The sequence below is a fragment of the Nothobranchius furzeri genome, chromosome 9 (assembly GCF_043380555.1).
Source record: "Nothobranchius furzeri strain GRZ-AD chromosome 9, NfurGRZ-RIMD1, whole genome shotgun sequence".
NCBI lineage: Eukaryota > Metazoa > Chordata > Actinopteri > Cyprinodontiformes > Nothobranchiidae > Nothobranchius > Nothobranchius furzeri.
The window spans coordinates 55,541,351-55,559,662 of record NC_091749.1 but is presented as its reverse complement, the minus strand read 5'-3'; the positions used below and the strand labels follow the sequence as shown (position 1 = coordinate 55,559,662).

Genomic DNA, 18,312 nt, shown 5'->3' with positions numbered 1-18,312 from the left:
GAACCTAAGCCCCCCTCCTCCCTGAATGTGTCTGAAACTTGGTCAGATTGTTCTTGTTCTTCTCAGGGTTACTGAGTTCATAAGTCAAAGTGTTCTTGTTCTAGCAGATTACAACTATGTCTAACTATGTGGCAACTGCTCCAATTCTCCCACAAGCTTTGTAAAAGGAAATGAGTTTCAGGACCATCAAAAGGAGTTGCATTTCAGAATGTTTACTGTGATTAGACTGCTTGATTCTTTTAGATGATGAAACGTGCATAATTAAGGATCTTGTGTGGGCGGCGGGTGGTGGTGGGTGTGTGTGTGTGTGTGTGTGTGTGTGTGTGTGGGGGGGGGGTAATCTCTGAAGGAATAATCTGTTGCCGTCTGGAGAAAAGATGTTCTTGTGAGGAAACAAGAGGGACATTACAGTATCATATTCTGCTTCTGACTCCTATAAAAAGAGATGAAAAGGAGGGCCAGAGTAAAAGGGCGATGTGGCACACACACACACACACACACACACACACACACACACACACACACACACACACACACACACACACACACACACACACACACACACACACACACACACACACACACACACACACACACACACACACACACACACACACACGCGCGTGGTGTCGTATATCTTTATGAAGAAGGGCTTTGTGAAGGAAGCCTGGCAAGGTGAGCTCAGAGGGAAGGAAGTTTTAAAGAGTTTTGGAGTTAAAACAAACACAAAAGAAAAAGGATTGCTTTGGCTTCATATTGTGGCTGCTGCAGCATTCTTTTAGGAATTACCTGAACAAGAAAACACGCCAGCTCGACAACTGCCAGCATCTCAGTTTTATTTCTGCATTTACATTAAACTGATGAATCAGAAACATGGAATAGAATAACAAGTATTTCGAGTGTATACCTGTGCTGTAGCCAAAAACAAACCTTGTTGCATTGGCTTCTCACTTTGATCACTTCCATCTTTGAGCCAACCCCCTTTTTTACCCAGAGCTCTTCAGGATGACCAATCGGATGCAGGAACCTCCCATCAAAGGACTGAGTCCTGGCTTTTGGAGCTCCTGGTTTTCACTTGGATCAAACGTCCCCGCTGTTCTCACCTTCACTTGGTGTAGCATCATCTGTGTACTCACGTGGGCTTGTTATAACACACCACTGGAAATTAATGGATTTTCACTAAATTGGTTCATTTCCCAGCTAGAAGTAAGTACATTTTTTATTTTGGCTAGCCTTTACAACGATAATTCCTGAATTCCACTATCTTCCCCCCCACACACCTGTTTGATGATATATTAACACCACACAAAGTTAAAAATTATCCTGCTGTCTCGTGAGGATTGCATTACCATCATTATGTCTTAGCTGTCATTGAACAAGACTTCTATGATCATGGCATTCAGAGAAAAAGGGAAAGTTAAATGTGCAAAGTGTGAGTTAATTTGAAGAAAAGATGTTCAAATTTTTTATGTTAAAGTCGATTCTCAAATCTTTAGGATGCAAATCCAAGTCTTTCAGGGCCAGTTTGAGTCTTAACTATTTAAGGAGGCGAGGCAAGTGTGCAGGAACAATTTCAAGTCAAATCTCAAGTCTTTGAGAACCCCATTATTGTCAAGTTGAAAGATTTTGAGAGCCAAATCACGTTTCAAGTCCAAGTAGAGTGATAGGTCTCTTAGAACAATGCCCAAGGTAGCCCCAAGTCTCTAAGGGACAAGTCTCGGGGCTTATAACCTGAACTTAACTCTCCAGACTAACATTTTCTGACTCTCTGGGATCGAAAGCTGTCTGTGTAAAGTTAAAATCTCCCCTAATCAACAGAGTCTTTTAGCCGGGTTTTTGTTCCTCGGCCCTTTAGTGAAAGTTAAGCCTGTCTGACTTTGCCTGAGCTGCTTCACTGAGAGTGTGAGACGGCCAGAGGTGTGACCAAGTCACTGCTTTGCAAGGCACAAGGTCCAAGTCAAGTCCAAGTCCTAAACTTTGAATTTTCAAGTCATATTCAAGTCATCTGTCCAACTTCAATTTATTGACAATGATAATAAATACATTCCAGAAATAAAGCTTCCCTTAAGCCCTAGACCTATTTTGAGGCTTATTCCTCGAAAAATTGTAAAAATGGTATTAATGGTAAAATTAGTTTCAGAGAGCCTTGTAGTGCTGAGTTTGCTGATTATTTGTTGGGGATTTTTACTATTTCTTCTGTAGTATGAGGTTTTTTTTGGGCCTGTTAAGGAACTAACATCACAGGGTCCCCCCGGCTTAAAGCTTCATTTATTTGCTCAAACAAGCAGAACGTGCTACTGAAACTGATTATTAACAAAGTGCTGCTGCAGTTAGCTGTACAAGATCAAACCCAGAGCCAAGAATGATTTATGATTTTTGTTCATGTCGGGTCACTTTTGTGCTAAAATATCAAATATGCTCAAGTCAACAGATGCAAGTCGATTCAAGTCGCAAGTCTTTATAAAATTTATCAAGTCAAATCAGAAGTCATAAAAATAATGACTCAAGTCTGACTCGAGTCCAAGTCATGCGACTCGAGTCCACACCTCTAGACGGCCCCTAATGAAGCTCAGATTGTTTGTCTCTGAGACTAAAGATGCATCTCTTGGGTAGTTAAAAAGCGCATTTACAAAGGATTGCCAGTGTTATTAAGAGTCTTTTGAGAACTTTTAAAATATCTCGGCACACTTCAATGTTAAGTTAGGCTGGGCGCAGGAGCTTAACCTGACAGGTCATGTATGATGAACTTTGATAGCAAAGATGAGTGAAATCATAAAAGTTAACATGAATGGTTTTTATTTTCCTTTCCAAGTGGCTGAGAAGGAAGCACGCAACCACAGGAGGGAGTCGCAGAATGGCTCCACCAGTCACGCCAAAGATAAGAGCTCAGAAAAGGCAACAGTTCTTCACAAAAATGTAAGTGTGTCACCTTTAGTTTGTCTAAGTTGTTCAGAGAGAAAGAGCTTTGTTAGATGTTCACACCACAGAAACCCTTTATCCTTACATTTAACAAAAAGGGGAGGTGGAGCCGAGTACCAGGCAGTACAGTGACAAGCGTCTCTGCAAATTAACTGTGCAATCATCCAGTCAGCAGCGCCGCCAAGGCCCTCTAAGCTTCTCGAGCCCTTAGACAAACTAAAGTACTGAGAAGTGTTGCTAGAATAAGATAAATGTGATCATTTTGGTAAAGTATTAATGATTCTCATGCTTTTGAAAATCTCTGTTAAACAATCAATCTATTTATTTATTTATTATTTATTTAACCAGGAAGGTCCCATTGAGATCAAAAACCTCACTTTCAAGGGAGTCCTGGCCAAGAGGCAGCAAAAGTTACAGTTACAAATGTTTTCAGTTACACAGACATGTTATGTACAAAATTACAGAAGGCAGTTACAACTCAGGGTATCCATCTCAAGGACTCTTAAGTCTGACAAAAGTCATCAATCTGTGTTTCACTTGACATTTTGGGGTAGTCAAATCGTGTTGAATCCACGCGGTGAGATTTGTTCAGTGAGAGAGTAAGATTGTGTAAAGCAAGACAAGGTTTGATGTTGGACACTTCTCCAAGCTGGTTTGACCACAAGTTAAAGATCTGAGTAAAGTGAATTGGTGTAGTTTCAGTATCCCCAGGTAAATCAGGATAATATGTATCCCTCATTCTGAGCATATTAATATTCACCAAGGGGACACAACATGGTCCCAGGTCCACAATACGCCCCCCCCCCCCCCCCTAAAAAAACAATGAGGCTATGAAAAACATTATAATCTTCATCTTACAAGGCACAAGGTCAGCAGAATAATGTTTTTGAGCAATAAATGCACAAGAATTAGGTTCCAGGAAGGTGTTGAAGGCTGTGTGGATTCTGGGGGTTGCAGCAGGGCCAAGCTAAGTTTATGGAGTATGATCCAGTAAGAGTCCTTTGTGTGATGAAATCTGCTTCAGGTTTAACATCCTCTCGTGGCCAAACAATCTTCAGTCTCCTGTCTTACAAAACATCAACTCAGCAGAATAAAGAGTAAACTTTCTCTGTCATTTTGTTTTAAATGCACCCAGGTTGGCCTGATGAGCGGCATTTCTCTAATTGTGGGAACGATGATTGGATCTGGGATCTTCATTTCCCCTAAATCTGTTTTGCTCTACTCGGGAGCTGTGGGACCTTGCCTCCTCATCTGGACTGCCTGTGGAGTGTTAGCCACTCTGGGTGAGAACTGCAATCTGCATCAGGATTATCATGCTTTGATTTTAATATAAATAATAAAAATATAAAACAAAAAACACAAGAAACGGGAAGTGTCTGTTCCATAGAGAAGTGTGAGGAGAGTCATGCTGGTAGCCATTACATAATCAAAATATTATGACATGAATTTTGCAATAAAAAGCAAGTTATGGCCAAGAGAAACGGAAGTCTGCAGCAGTGCAGGGACCACTCTCGTTACGCTGTTGTCGCCTAATCTTTTGTAAAAAGGACATTGCACCACATTACCGCCACGGTCTGACCACTCATAAACGATCTGAGGCTTCAAGATGGCGCCACTGCGTCGCAGCAAATTGACAGCATTGTTTTGTAAAAACGGCTTAATATTTTATCCACTTTTTAGGACAGCACCATGTTAATTATTGTAAGGATGATGCAATCTTTTCATTTCCTCATACTGTTTAATGTTTAGTGTGTACATTTCCCAGAAGATTATTGCACCGGACTTTGTCCTTCAGTTTCAGGATGGTAAACGTTAATGTGTATGGGGACAACAACAAAAAACTGTTTGTAAGCTGGATGGGTAGCTGCAAAATCATCTCCACCATCTTTAAATGTCTTGGGTATTTATTTACACAGAGATATTTTGTATTTGCACAGCTTGTGTAATTAGAGAAGATCCCTGTAGGTGGCAGTATTTGCAGTAAGGCGCTTTTGCATCATTTCCTGTTTTCAGTGTTGCACTACGTGTAGCTGTTCGGTGTTTGTGGCTTGCTAAAATTGATAAAATTTCGCTATGTCCTGGGAACACGGCTACTTAAAGATCATCAAAAATGCCTTTCAGAATATGTCCAGCCAAACAACAACAATAACAACAACAACAACAATAATAATAATACTTTTTGATGCATGGGTTAATTTTCTATGTGTACACAGGTGCATTGTGCTATGCTGAACTCGGTACCATGATCACCAAATCAGGAGGGGAGTACCCTTATTTAATGGAGGCCTTTGGCTCCCTCTTGGCCTACCTTTACTCCTGGACCACCATCATGGTTCTGAAGCCATCCTCCTTCGCTATCATTACTCTGAGCTTTGCAGAATATGCCTCTGCTCCGTTCTACCCAGGCTGCACTCCTCCTACTCTGGTTATCAAATGCCTCTCAGCAGCTGCTATAGGTAAGTGTGCATATAAAAGCAGATGGGCTGTCTTTGTTTATATCATTGGATCAGGCATGTCCGAAGTGTGGCCCTTGGTCTGATGTAGGCCCCATTTCTAGATGGCAGTCTGCTGACATAGATCAGCACTACTATTTTTTATTTTATACTCGGACTTTTACTGAGATGTCCATATTTAGTCATTTTTGAGCAATGCACCAATGAAAAAGAACATTGGCTTAATATAATCTTAGCCTTAAAATTCTCAATTTTGTTGCACATCAATAATTTTAACTTGATGATCTTAAACAGATTGGATATGTTTTACTAAAAGGCCCATTTTTACAATCGGAACTTCTGGGTAATTTTACAGGACCATCCCAGGATGCGCATGTCTCCATTTCACAGGGCCAGCCAGAAAGGACCAGTTTCCGGGCCATTTCAGGAACCAGCCTGTTTTGGGACATGAACTCTAAATTATCCCGGTAGAGTCGCTGGGCGGGACTTGTGGCTAACTTGTGTCATCACGCTTAGACTACTGTAACGCTCTTTTTACTGGTCTCAGCAAAACCTCCCTCTCACGCCTTCAAGCCATCCAAAATGCAGCAGCCATACTCCTAACCAAATCCAGCAGACGAGCTCACATCACCCCAGTTTTACAGTCCCTCCACTGGCTCCCGGTAGAATATAGAATTCAGTTTAAAGTTTTAGTCCTGACCTATAGAGCTCTTAACAACCAGGCTCCAAGCTACCTATCTGAGCTTTTATCCCCACACACCACCTCTCGGAACCTTAGATCCACATCTGAAAACCTCCTGGCTGTTCCTCGAACCAGACTGAAAACCAAAGGGGACAGGGCCTTTCAGTCTATTGCACCCAGACTTTGGAACAGTCTACCTTCAAATCTCCGTCTCTCTAACACTGTAGAGGCCTTTAAAAATCATCTAAAAACTCACCTTTTCATCCAGGCGTTCCCTCCATAAATGTTTCAGAATGATGGCTTTGTTCGGGTTCACACCTTCACTTTGTTTATATCCATGATTTAATTTTCTATGTTTATCACTGCTATTGTTTTTCAGATGTTTTTATTGGTTAGAGGTATTTGCCCTGATCTTTATCATGTTGTACAGCGCTTTGTGATTTATATCTGTGAAAGGCGCTATATAAATAAACTTTTACTTACTTACTTACTTACTTACTCTTGCTGATTGGTTGTAACTCATTGGGAAATGACATTAATAGAACAGATAAAGTCTGTTTCTTCTGATCATTGACTGAACCTTTTCATGTCCTACAGCCACTCTCCCTGATCCCCAAATGGACTGCTGTGCTTTGACTGAACTTTTAGATCAGTGACATCACTGCAATGGTTGTGATAAGCTGATGACAACGTCCTGAAAGGGCTGATTTTGTATGGACACATGGCTGTGAGGGCTAGGCTATTACATTTTCCCTGTCACCTTCCCTCTCTCAGAAATGTCCCAGAACTCTTATAATGGGAATGGGCTGATTGTAGACATTTATTACAAAAATGTTGAAACTTAGGGGTGACGGTGGCACAGGAGTTAAAGCTTCTTTCCGGAGAATTTCTTTTATCTAATGGCACCATCTAGTGGCTGACAAGCATATCACACAAAAAGTCTATTCCTCTGCTTGTTTAATATCGCAACTTCACGTTTCTGTTCATAAATGTGCTTCTTAGCCGACAAACGGAGCTAAAACACGTTGTTTTACGAGTAATATTCTCATGTCATGTTGTGTTTTCATATATTTATATTTTAGAGACTTACTTGTCTGTGAAAAGTTTATCAACTCTGCATCAACTGAGGTATTCCTTAAATTTGAAGCAAATAAGCGGTAGTCTAACACTAGTTAGCTCTGGTCGGCGCTCAGTTTCCTATTGAATGGGGCTCTGCGGAGCGGGGGGCATGCTTAGCAAAAAAATTAAAAAAGACACATTGCTTACATTTTATCACAGTACATGACGAGACGATGGCTTTTACGGATTTCTGAAAAATCACACATCATTCCTGAAAGGGGAAAACTCCGGAAAGCAGCTTTAAGTGCTTGCTCCGTAATCAGAAGGTTGCAGGTTCGAGCCTCGCTCAGTTTATCGCTGTCATTGTGTCCTTGGGCAAGACACTTAACCCCCCTTGCCTGCTGGCGGCGGTCAGAGGGACCGGTGGCGCCAGTGCTCGGCAGCCTCACCTCTTTCAGTGCGCCCCAGGGCAGCTGTGGCTACATTGTAGCTCATCCATACCAGCATGTGAATGGGTGAATGACTGACTATGTTGTAAAGCACCTTGGGGGGGTTCCAGGACTCTAGAAGGCGCTATATCAAATACAGGCCATTTGCCAATTAATGATTTTATTGTATGTGTTAATAGACAAGTAAAACAGATGTGTTAAGATTTTTGATGCACCATAAACTTCACGTAGGGTTTTTGTAATCACAAACTTCAATGTCTTGTTTCCCCTCAGTCATAATCGTCATTGTCAATTGCCTGAGCGTCAAACTAGCGAGCTACGTGCAGAATTTTTTCACAGCAGCCAAACTTGTCATCATCATTGTCATTGTGGCAGCTGGCATCGTTCTACTGGCGCAAGGTGGACCCCCTCTTCTACTCTCACAATACTTCTCATTTGACACAGAATTTCTTCAGAATATTTATCCTTAACCTTGTTTATTGCATATATTTGATCCAGGAAACACAGAAAACTTGACAAATGCCTTTGAAGGCTCATCAGCATCTGTTGGAGCAATTGGACTTGCATTCTACAATGGGCTCTGGGCTTATGATGGATGGTAACAGATTCTGTATGATGATGAAACGGTGGTACTCAAAGCAGTTTATGTGTTGCTAATGAAAACTCAAAAGCATTGCAGCTTTAATTAGTAATGTTTCATTCATTATGACACTGAGCATATTTGTTCATCTGGCACAAATTTTCTAAAATGTTTTGCAAAATCTGCAGGGAATTTTTTTGAAAGTTTAAATTACTGTTAGGGTGTAGAATTCTGAGAGAAGCGGCCGTTGGATAGTCGAACCTCGGATTCAGGTTTTCATCCTGGCTGTAGAACACTGGACCTGCTCTATACCCATGCGGTCCTGGAGGGTGTGTGGGGGTTCGCCCATCCAGTCTATGTGCGTTTTGTTGACTTGGACAAGGTGTTCAATTGTGTTACTCTGGGATTTCTTTAGTTGGCACTCCAGATGTATGGGGTACCGAGTCCCTTGACATGGGCTGCTACCTTGTATGATCAGTGTCAGAGCTTTTATGGACAGGATTTCTAGGCGCAGCAGAGGTGTTGGGGGGGGGGGGGGGGGGGGGGGGGGTCTGTTTTATTGGCCGTAACCTCCAGCTTACACTGGGGCAGCTCGTGAGTGTTAATGGCCAGGATGAAGATCAGCACCTACAAATCTGTGACCACGGTCTTGATCTCGACCAAGGTAGAATGCCTTCTCCAGATCACGGTCGAGGTCCTGCCCATGTGGAGGTGTTTAGATGGATTGGTACTTCATCTACAGTGACAAAGCGTCACCAGTAAATATTTTAGTTCATACTAATGAAAATCAAGTTTAATTGAGGAGTTAGGTCTTCTGAAGATTTAATCTATTAATTGTTGGAAACAAATCTCTTTTTCCCCCCCCTCAGGAATCAGCTAAATTTTATCACAGAGGAGCTGAAGGACCCATTCAGGTAACATAATGAACGTTACCTGATATATTTAGTTTAGGGAATACTTAAAAATACAAATTGGCTTAATAATTTTCTACATGCAACTTAATTACACCATCCACGAGAGACTCACAGCACAACATATGGTTTTAATGATGTCTCAGAAATCTGCCGCTGGCGATCATCATCGGCATCCCTTTGGTGACCGTCTGCTACGTGTTGGTCAACGTTGCTTACTTCACCGTCATGACCCCCACTGAGCTCCTGGTGTCTCCAGCTGTTGCCGTGGTGAGGAGTCACTGATGTAATAATTTATCCGTATGGAATATAGTTAAATTTTAAAAGGTATTAATGCATGGACGTAATTTTGGGGGGGGCAGGGGGGGGACATGTCGCCCCCACTTTTTCCAAAGTCAAGTTTTGACCCCTGCACTTTTTACCATCCCAAAACAATATTACTCTATATTAAATTGACACTGGTTGAGCTCTAGGACCAAGCGGAAAACAACCGTTTGTGTTGAAGCCCGTTTCCCATTAGAACATACTGTAAAGATACCCCCCCCCCCCCCGTGTCCCCCCCACTTCTAAAGTGAAAATTATGTCCTTGTATTAATGATAACTTTCCAAAATAAGCTCTTCAAGTTCAATTTTTTTCTTTTCATCATTAGAGATGTAGATTAAAACAGTAACGGCTCATGTGTTCCACTCATTTGTCTTTGCTGAAGCATTTTTTTCTGCCTCCATAGACTTTTGGAGACCGAGTACTTTACCCTCTGTCTTGGATCGTCCCTCTCTTTGTTGTCTTCTCAACGTTTGGATCTGCCAACGGAAGCTGCTTCACTGCTGGAAGGTAATAGGATACATTCTCACATGACTCTGTATGTGAAAGAAAAGAAAAAAAACTGAGCGCAACAATTGAGCAAAAATGGCAAAATTACATTTTCATCATCTTTTCTCTGTAGGCTGGCTTATGTATCTGGCAGAGAAGGTCACATGGTAAAGATCTTATCCTACATTAGCCTGAGGCGATGCACTCCATCACCAGCGCTTTTATTTAACGTGAGTTCCCAACATTTTTAGGCGTCGCAAAATCAACTTCCTGATTCCCATCGAGCACATTTTTGTTGGCGTGAAACAAAATATCTAACTGTGTGGTTTCTCTCTGTTTTAGGGTGTTCTAGCTATTTTTTACATCATCCCTGCAGACATTAACACACTCATTAATTACTTCAGTTTTGCTCAGTGGGCGTTTTATGGTCTAACAGCTCTGGCTCTCATAGTAATGCGCTTCACCAGGAAGAAACTCGATAGACCTGTAAAGGTGAGGCGCTCGAGGCTTTTTAGAGGCAAACATCTCTCAGCATCAAATACACCAAACAGCTTCCTTTCTGTGTGTCTTACCATGTGAAGGTGCCGATTGTACTTGCTGTTCTCATGGTTCTGGTGTCATGCTACCTGGTCTTGGCACCTATCATTGATAAACCCGAGCTGGAGTACCTTTACTGCACCATCTTCATCTTCAGCGGACTCCTCCTTTACTTCCCGTTTGTATATTGGAAAGTAAACTGGGCACGCAGTTTCATGAGTATGTTCCCTTCTCAAAATATTATAATGATTATTTTATCATTAAAGGTGTGATTGACTGAAAAAACATTTTTAATTATTATTTCTGATTATAATCAGTCACTTTGAGTTTTTCATGCAGGCTGAACATGAAAGCAGTCTCCTACACCTACCTCATGTGTTAGCTTCTGATAGAAAATAGACGGTGAAACGCTAGGATTTGAAAGTTCTCACATATCTATGTCACACTGTGAATTTGCAGAAGAAGAATTAGAAGAAAGCGCCTCTCAAGATAAAAATCACGAGGCACTTCACAAAAACAAAAAATGTAAAAATATAAAAAGCATTTAGAAAATGTCTAAAAATATTTTTAAAATGAGCAAAAAGAGACAATTGTGATAAAAAATGTTAAGAAAGAGAGAGAGAGAACAGGAAAGAGGGAAATCAGTGGATCCTGAGGAAGGTGGAATAGGTGGGGAGAGCAGAATAAAGAGAGAGTGGTGAAGAAGGTCATACAAAAGCCAGCTTGAACAAGTGAGTCTTCAGCTGCTTTTTAAAGGAGACCACTGAGTCCACTGATCTCAGGCTCAGGGGGAGAGAGTTCCAGAGTCTGGGGCCCACAGCAGCAAATGATCTGTCACCTTTGGTCTTTAGCCTGGTGCTGCACAACCAGTAGGCTTTGATCATTGGACCTCAGGGACCTGCTGGGGGTGTAGGGACTAAGAAGATCACCAATGTAAGATGGTGCTTGTCCATGTAAGGCCCTATAGACCAGAACCAGGATCTTGAAATGAACCCTGAAGTTGACTGGCAGCCAGTGAAGCTGGAGGAGAAGCGGGGTGATGTGGGTGTGTTTGGAGGACTTGATCAGAAGCCGAGCACAGGCATTCTTAACCACCTGCAGACGGTTCAGGGAGGTTCTGCTCAGACACGTGAAAAGAGAGTTACAGTAGTCTAAGCGTGAGGAGATGAAGGTGTGGATAACTGTCTCAAGTTCAGAGCGGGACAGAACGGGACTCAGCTTAGCAATGTTCCTGAGATGGAAGAAGGAAGAGCGAACAAGAGAACTGACATGAGAATCCAGGGTGAGAGCTGGGTCAAAGGTCACGCCAAGATTCCTGACAGAAGGTTTGGTGTGAGAAGCAAGGTGACCAAGAGAGTCTCAGACTTTGGGAACCAGCTTGTCTGGGGCACAGATGAGGATCTCAGTCTTATCTTCATTCAGCTGAAGAAAACTCCCAGCCATCCAGGTTTTGATAGAGTCTAAGCAGGTGTGTAACAGCTGCAGCTTAGACATCTCATGGGGCTTAAAGGAGATGTACAGTTGGATGTCATCTGCATAAAGATGGTAGGAGATTCCTTTGAACGAGCTCAGGGTGTGCTGAAGAAGAAGCAGATAGAGGAGGAAGAGCAGAGGCCCCAGCACAGAACCTTGTGGGACACCATGGGTAAGGGAGGTGGTGGAGGACCTAAACTTGGAGACGGCCACAGAAAAGGAGCGCTCAGAAAGATGAGAGGAGAACCACTCCAGAGCAGATCCCTACCCAGTCTCTCAGCCTCTCCAGTAGCAGGTGATGGTCAACAGTGTCAAAGGCTGCAGTCAGGTCCAGCAGTACCAGAACAGAACAGTCCCCTGCATCACGGTGAGTCAGAAGGTCATTAGAGACCCTAAGAAGAGCTGTTTCAGTAGAATGAGCTCTACGAAAACCTGACTGGAAGCTATCATAGATGTTATGTTCATCAAGAGCAGCTGTGAGTTGTTTAGCCACAACCTTTTCCAAGATCTTGCAGATGAACGGAAGTTTAGAGATGGGTCTGAAGCTGCTATGGAGAGAGGGGTCGAGACTCGGTTTTTTAAGAAGCGGGTGGATTACAGCGTTCTTAAAGTAAGCAGGGACCTGACCAGAGACCAGAGAAGCATTAATTAAAGAAAGCACGCTGGGACCGATGGACTGTTTAGCACTTTTAAACAAAGATGAGGGTAAGATGTTGAGGGGGAATGCAGAGGTCTTCATAGAGTTAACTAGTTTGGTTAACTCAGGCAAAGAAACAGGAGCAAAGCTATCTAGGATGATGGGCCTGGTTGGAGTCGGGAGAGGCAGCGATAAGGCTGAAGGAGAGATGCTAGATCTAACCTTATTGACTTGTTCACAAAGAAAGACAGAAAGTTCTCACAGTCTGTAACATTAATGGCCTTGCCCATCTTGGCTCACAACCACCCAAAGGAAGGCTTTTAAGAAAATGTTTTGTACTACGGAGAGAGAGAGAGGAGAGTGTCTTGGTGATAGTGACTTTGCAACATGGCTGAACGTGTTCTGTTAGCCAATCAGAAGCGAGGTGTGTGCATGTCATTAAGAATAATAAGTAATTCATGCTGTTTTCAGCCCACTTCTGCACCAGCAAGCTTCTGCATCTCAGAACAAATTCAATTCAAATTCAAAAATACTTTATTAATCCCAGAGGGAAATTGATTAAACAGGAGCATCATAGGATTTTTTTAATGACTTGATTGATTTACACTAGAGAACACTGCAAATGTATTGAATAAACAACTAAACCACACCTTTAAAGTATTTTGCGGAGGAATTTTAGCAATTTCAGCAGGCAGTATTTTAGTGTAGAAACTGTTTAACATCAAAAGAAGAAAATGTGTTGCCTGTTATTTTACGGAGAAATTTCAGCAGCTTCAGCCTCTGGTTTCTTTTGTTTATTATTTATATTTTATTTTTTTTACAGTGTATGTGACTAGAAATAAGATGTGAATATAATGAAGTCAAAGTAATTATTTTATATTATATTATATTATGTTATATTAAATATATTATATTATATTAAATATATTATATTATATTACATTATATTAGGTGAAAATGGTGAACCAACAACTCAAGTACCAATGCTCTGTTCTCCATTTCCCCATAGGACCCATCACTATGCATCTCCAGCTCCTGATGGAGGTAGTTCCTCCTGAGAAGAACGAATGAGAAGGGACATCCTGCTCTGCTAAGTCTTGAAGATTTCTAGTCTTACTTTGGCGGTCTCTGTGTGATAATAAGATGCTAAGATATCATCGGAAATCAGAGCGTCATTGTTTTTAAAAAACAAAACTTGATCCCAAAACTAAAGCTATAATTTACTTTTGAGTGAAACTTAGAATACAAAAGAAAATAGACATGATTAGGGTTAGAATTCTTATTTATATGCCAGAAAACCAAAGGATATAGTAACAAGGTTGACAGACACACAGAATCCAAGATGGCAGCACCTCCTTTGTATGTGAAATGTTTGTCTGAGTTCACCAGTTTTTAAGGACTTTTTATCCTATATATTTTAACAAGATTTTATAGCAGACAAAAGTCTCTCTGAAGCAAACTGGCTGGGCTAGAACAAGCTTTTAGCCTTCTATCTGACTGAAATTTGAACCAATTACACTCTCATAGAGCAAACTGGTTTGAGTTTGGGTTACCACACCCATCTTTAATTCCGGGCCTGTGCCTGCCATCTCCTTCCAAAGGTGACCAGCTTAGGTCAGCTGTGTTCACCTGGAGTAAACCCACTCAAGCCAAGGCCTGCTACATCATTCTGAAGCTTACAGGTCTGTAACTGCTTCACTCATCTGGAACCACACAGCCTGAGCCTTCAGACATCCAATTGGAGTTACCAGGCCTAAGCCTGCTGTGTTCTCCTGGGGTGGATCAGCTTGGGTTTGCTGTTTGCTGTTGTAGCGAGTCAACACGAGCCTTGGATTCTTACATCTCCTGGAGCAAATTGAACCGAGCCTGGGCCTGCTACATTGTCTGGGAGCGAACCAGTCTGAGCCCAGGCTAGTTGTGTTTACTTAGAGCAAACCAGCGCTAGGATTGCACCTTGTGTCTTTTGCCAGGCTTGCCCCCCACGGAGGTCAGTACTATTCAACACTGTCAAGAGTTAAACAAGGTGGACAATGGCGCTATTAGTTCAGGGTGTCCGCGGGGTTTTAAAAAGTATTAAAAAGTGATAAATAAAAATAGTCAAATTTACAGATCTTAGCGATCATTGTGTTGTTGCAGTATGTAAGGATGTCAAGATACCAAAATGTAAGCCACGTATAATTTGTAAGAGGAATCTTAAACATTTTAATGAACAAGCTTTTCATCATGATTTATCAGCAGTGAAATGGGGAGATATAGATTTATTGCCAGACGTGGAGTTGGCTTGGACTTTTTTTAGAGAAAGTTTTATGCAAATTGTAAATCGACATGTTCCATTAAAAAAATGTAGGATTAAGGGCCGTGAAAATCCTTGGTTTTCACCAGAATTGGCAAACATGATACATGAACGAAATAGAGCTTGGGACAAGGCAAGAACAACAGAGTTGACTACTGACTGGTCTGTTTTCAGGCAGCTGAGAAATAAATGTACTTCTCTGATCAAAAAGGCAAAATCTGAATATTTTCTATCAGTCACCACAGAAAATCTTAAAGATCCTCAGAGATTCTGGAAAGTGATCATGTCTTTTGCTGTGGAAAAGATCTCTCAGGCTCTTCCTACATTTGTTCTTAGAGATTCAGTTCCAGTTTATAACAGACTCGAAATCTTAAATTGTTTTAACGAACATTTTCTTTCGGTGGGTTCCCTGTTTAATTTTGTAGGAACCCCTTTGATAAAATATGGCATAATACCCCCAGATTTTTCTGGAGCTCCTTTTAACTTTAAACCTTTTACAGTGCATGAAGTTCATAAAGCTTTAAAAAGCATAGATCACAGAAAGCCACCTGGACCTGATTTTATGGAACCTTATTTTTTAAAGATGGCAGAGGATTATGTGGCAGAGCCACTTTCAATTCTTTTTAATCTTTCAATTAACTCCAAAGAAATTCCATCACAGTGGAAGTCAGCATATGTTTTACCATTATTAAAAGGAGGAGATCCAGCAGTTTTGACAAATTATAGGCCAATATCAAATTTAAGCGTGCTTTCCAAGATAATGGAGTCACTTGTCAGTGTTCAGCTAAAAGAGTTTTTGTCTATTAATGACATCCTCTCGAAATGTCAATCAGGTTTTAGAAAAGGGTACAGCACTACTACAGCTGTTATGAAGGTGGTTAATGATATTATAGTAGTACTTGATAGGAAACAGTTTTGTGCCTCACTGTTCATAGACCTATCTAAAGCTTTTGATACCGTTGACCATGCTATTTTAATAAACAGATTAATAAGCCTTGGGTTGTCAGAACACTCAGTAGCATGGTTCTCAAATTACCTGACTAACAGGACACAGTGTGTTAAATGCGAGGATCTTTGCTCTGATTTTGGGGCTGTCCAGAGGGGGGTGCCCCAGGGCTCAGTCCTGGGGCCCCTCCTATTTATTTTGTACATCAATGACTTGGGCCAAAATATTAAAGATGCTAATATCCATTTCTATGCAGATGATACGATCATCTATTGTTTTGGAACATCACTTTCTCAGGTTGTTGAATCCTTGCAGAAAGCATTTGACTTAGTCCAGCACTCATTGCATCAGCTAAAGCTAACCCTTAATGCTGAGAAGACTAAGTTGACGTTTTTTACAAATAGACAAATACCGAATATTGTTCCTAAACTAATCACATTGGAAGGGAAAGTCATAGAGATGGTCCATGAGTATAAGTACCTAGGTGTTTGGATAGATAACTCCCTTACCTTTAAATCTCATATAGACAAACTGGTGAAAAAATTAAAACTAAAGCTGGGTCTCTACTTCCGTAATAAGTTGTGTTTTTCTTTTTATGGAAAAAAGCAACTTGTCACTACTACCTTTTTATCTGTACTAGATTTTGGTGATCTTATATATATGAATGCTTCTTTAACTGTGCTACAAAAACTGGACTCTGTTTACCATGCGTCTCTGAGATTCATCACAAACTGTAGAGCCATAACACATCACTGTGAATTATATTCACGAGTGAAATGGCCGTCATTGGCAATAAGAAGACAAAATCATTGGTATGTTTTTATTTAAAAGGCAGTGTTTGGATTGTTACCTCCTTATATTTGCACTTTAATCACACGAAAAAAGGTTGATTCCTATTCTTTAAGGTCTAACGATCAGTTGCTACTTTCTGTTCCTTTTGCTCGCACACGGTTAGGAAAGAGAGCCTTCGCCTGCTCTGCTCCTTCTGCTTGGAACCAGCTGCAGAAAACCTGGAAAATGACTGAGCAGGTTTCACTAAATGCCTTTAAAACCAAACTGAAAGCTTCAGAGACTGCATTAGTAACTTGTAACTGCTTTTAATGATTGAGTGTTTTATCATTGTCATTACGTTGTAACTGTTTGTATTTTTTGCTGCCTCTTGGCCAGGACACCCTTGTAAAAGAGGTTCTTAACCTCAGTGGGTCTCTTTCCTGGTTAAATAAAGGTTAAATAAAAAAAAAAGAATAGCCAGTTTGATTTCCATCATGTCATGCGAATGTTGCGCTACATTAAACGCACACTTTAAGCTACAGTAATGACAACTGAAATCAAATTGCACCACTTTTTAAAAAAAATATTTTGTCACACACTCAAATTGCAATAGAGCTGTTAAGCCCCTGCAATGCACAGTTTCACACTTGAACAAAGGGACATGGTATATTTTTAAAATGCATTAAGGAATGGCATACAGTACATGAGGTTTCAGCTGATAATGCACTATGTGCTGAATATTCCTTTATGTCCTCTTGTACTCAAGTGAAAATGTCAATGATGCTGTGTATCTCAATCCTGCTAAGCTATTTTGTTTGTTGTGTTACATTTGTTGTGCATCAAAAGTGTTAGTTTTGTGTACAAAGAAGACATTGGATCTCCCCATCTAGTCGTGGTTTATGAAAAATAATCACCTAGTTCTAAATGTAAATTGTCATCTGAAGATAAACAACTTTGACTTTTTTATTGCTATTAATCTGTTCATTCACAAGCCAAAATCAATGCTGAAAATATCATACCCGTCCACAGCAATAAGAGAGATCCATTACCAGTTAGTACAGGAACTGCAGTTGATGTCACCAAGGGTGTTACAACCCAGTATGAAGTTCTGTGGTTGGCTAATTTTTCATACAGGGCCAAGTTTGGATTGGACAGCCTTTTTCTCATTTTTAAAGAAAATAATCATTTAGAAACAGCATTTTTATTTACTCGGGTTATCTTTGATATTGAAATGTGCTGATCTGAAACATTTTGTGACAAAAAAGCAAAAGAAATCTGTACAAGGAGGGTGGGGGTAGATAATTTATTATGACCCTGTAACTGCGATACCTCTCATAACCATGGCAACAAAAAATATGTTGCCCTGGAAGATCTAATAACCAGCATTCAAAAGGCTCTTTGAGGAACATTACAGATCCAGCGGTATCAAGAGCTGCTGTCTGCACCAGTGAATCAACGCTCACATTTGCACAATATGACTACAAACCAAGAGACTTGCAGAAATACAAACCAGTTATAGAGAAAATAAAAGACAATGAAAATAAATACTTTATTCTATTTTCTTTGAAGTACATTTTGGCTGACAACCACTTGAAATTAAACAGGTCATACGGTACGTATAAATGTGTGTCAGTATTTTCTCAATTAGAATAACTGAACTTCGTCAGCTTCTGAATGTAACCACCAGATGTCAGTAGAATACCTAAATATTAGGTGGTCTCCACTGGAAGCAATCACAATAGAGATGAAGCCACTTTTTAAAAATATTTATTTTAATTAACTAGTAAATTG

At 40.7% G+C, this 18,312-nt stretch overlaps 1 protein-coding gene across 1 annotated transcript; it reads left to right on the top strand.

Moving 5' to 3' along the window:
• Positions 1–1,059: 1,059 nt before the first annotated feature.
• Positions 1,060–17,001, top strand: slc7a9 (solute carrier family 7 member 9). The gene is made up of 13 exons (XM_054732166.2): positions 1,060–1,206; positions 2,813–2,916; positions 4,055–4,202; positions 5,133–5,375; positions 7,836–7,961; positions 8,061–8,160; positions 9,012–9,056; positions 9,200–9,323; positions 9,782–9,885; positions 9,998–10,094; positions 10,207–10,356; positions 10,446–10,620; positions 13,521–17,001. Coding segments are annotated over exons 1-13 (1,479 nt in total). The 5' UTR covers positions 1,060–1,205; the 3' UTR covers positions 13,583–17,001.
• The last annotated feature ends 1,311 nt before the right edge of the window (positions 17,002–18,312 follow it).

What these genes read in the sequence shown, in the direction of transcription:
- slc7a9 (XM_054732166.2), top strand. An exon ending in CCTCTCAGCAGCTGCTATAG is followed by an intron (nt 5,376 to 7,835) that starts GTAAGTGTGCAT and finishes GTTTCCCCTCAG; the next exon opens with TCATAATCGTCATTGTCAAT. An exon ending in AGCTGCTTCACTGCTGGAAG is followed by an intron (nt 9,886 to 9,997) that starts GTAATAGGATAC and finishes TTTTCTCTGTAG; the next exon opens with GCTGGCTTATGTATCTGGCA.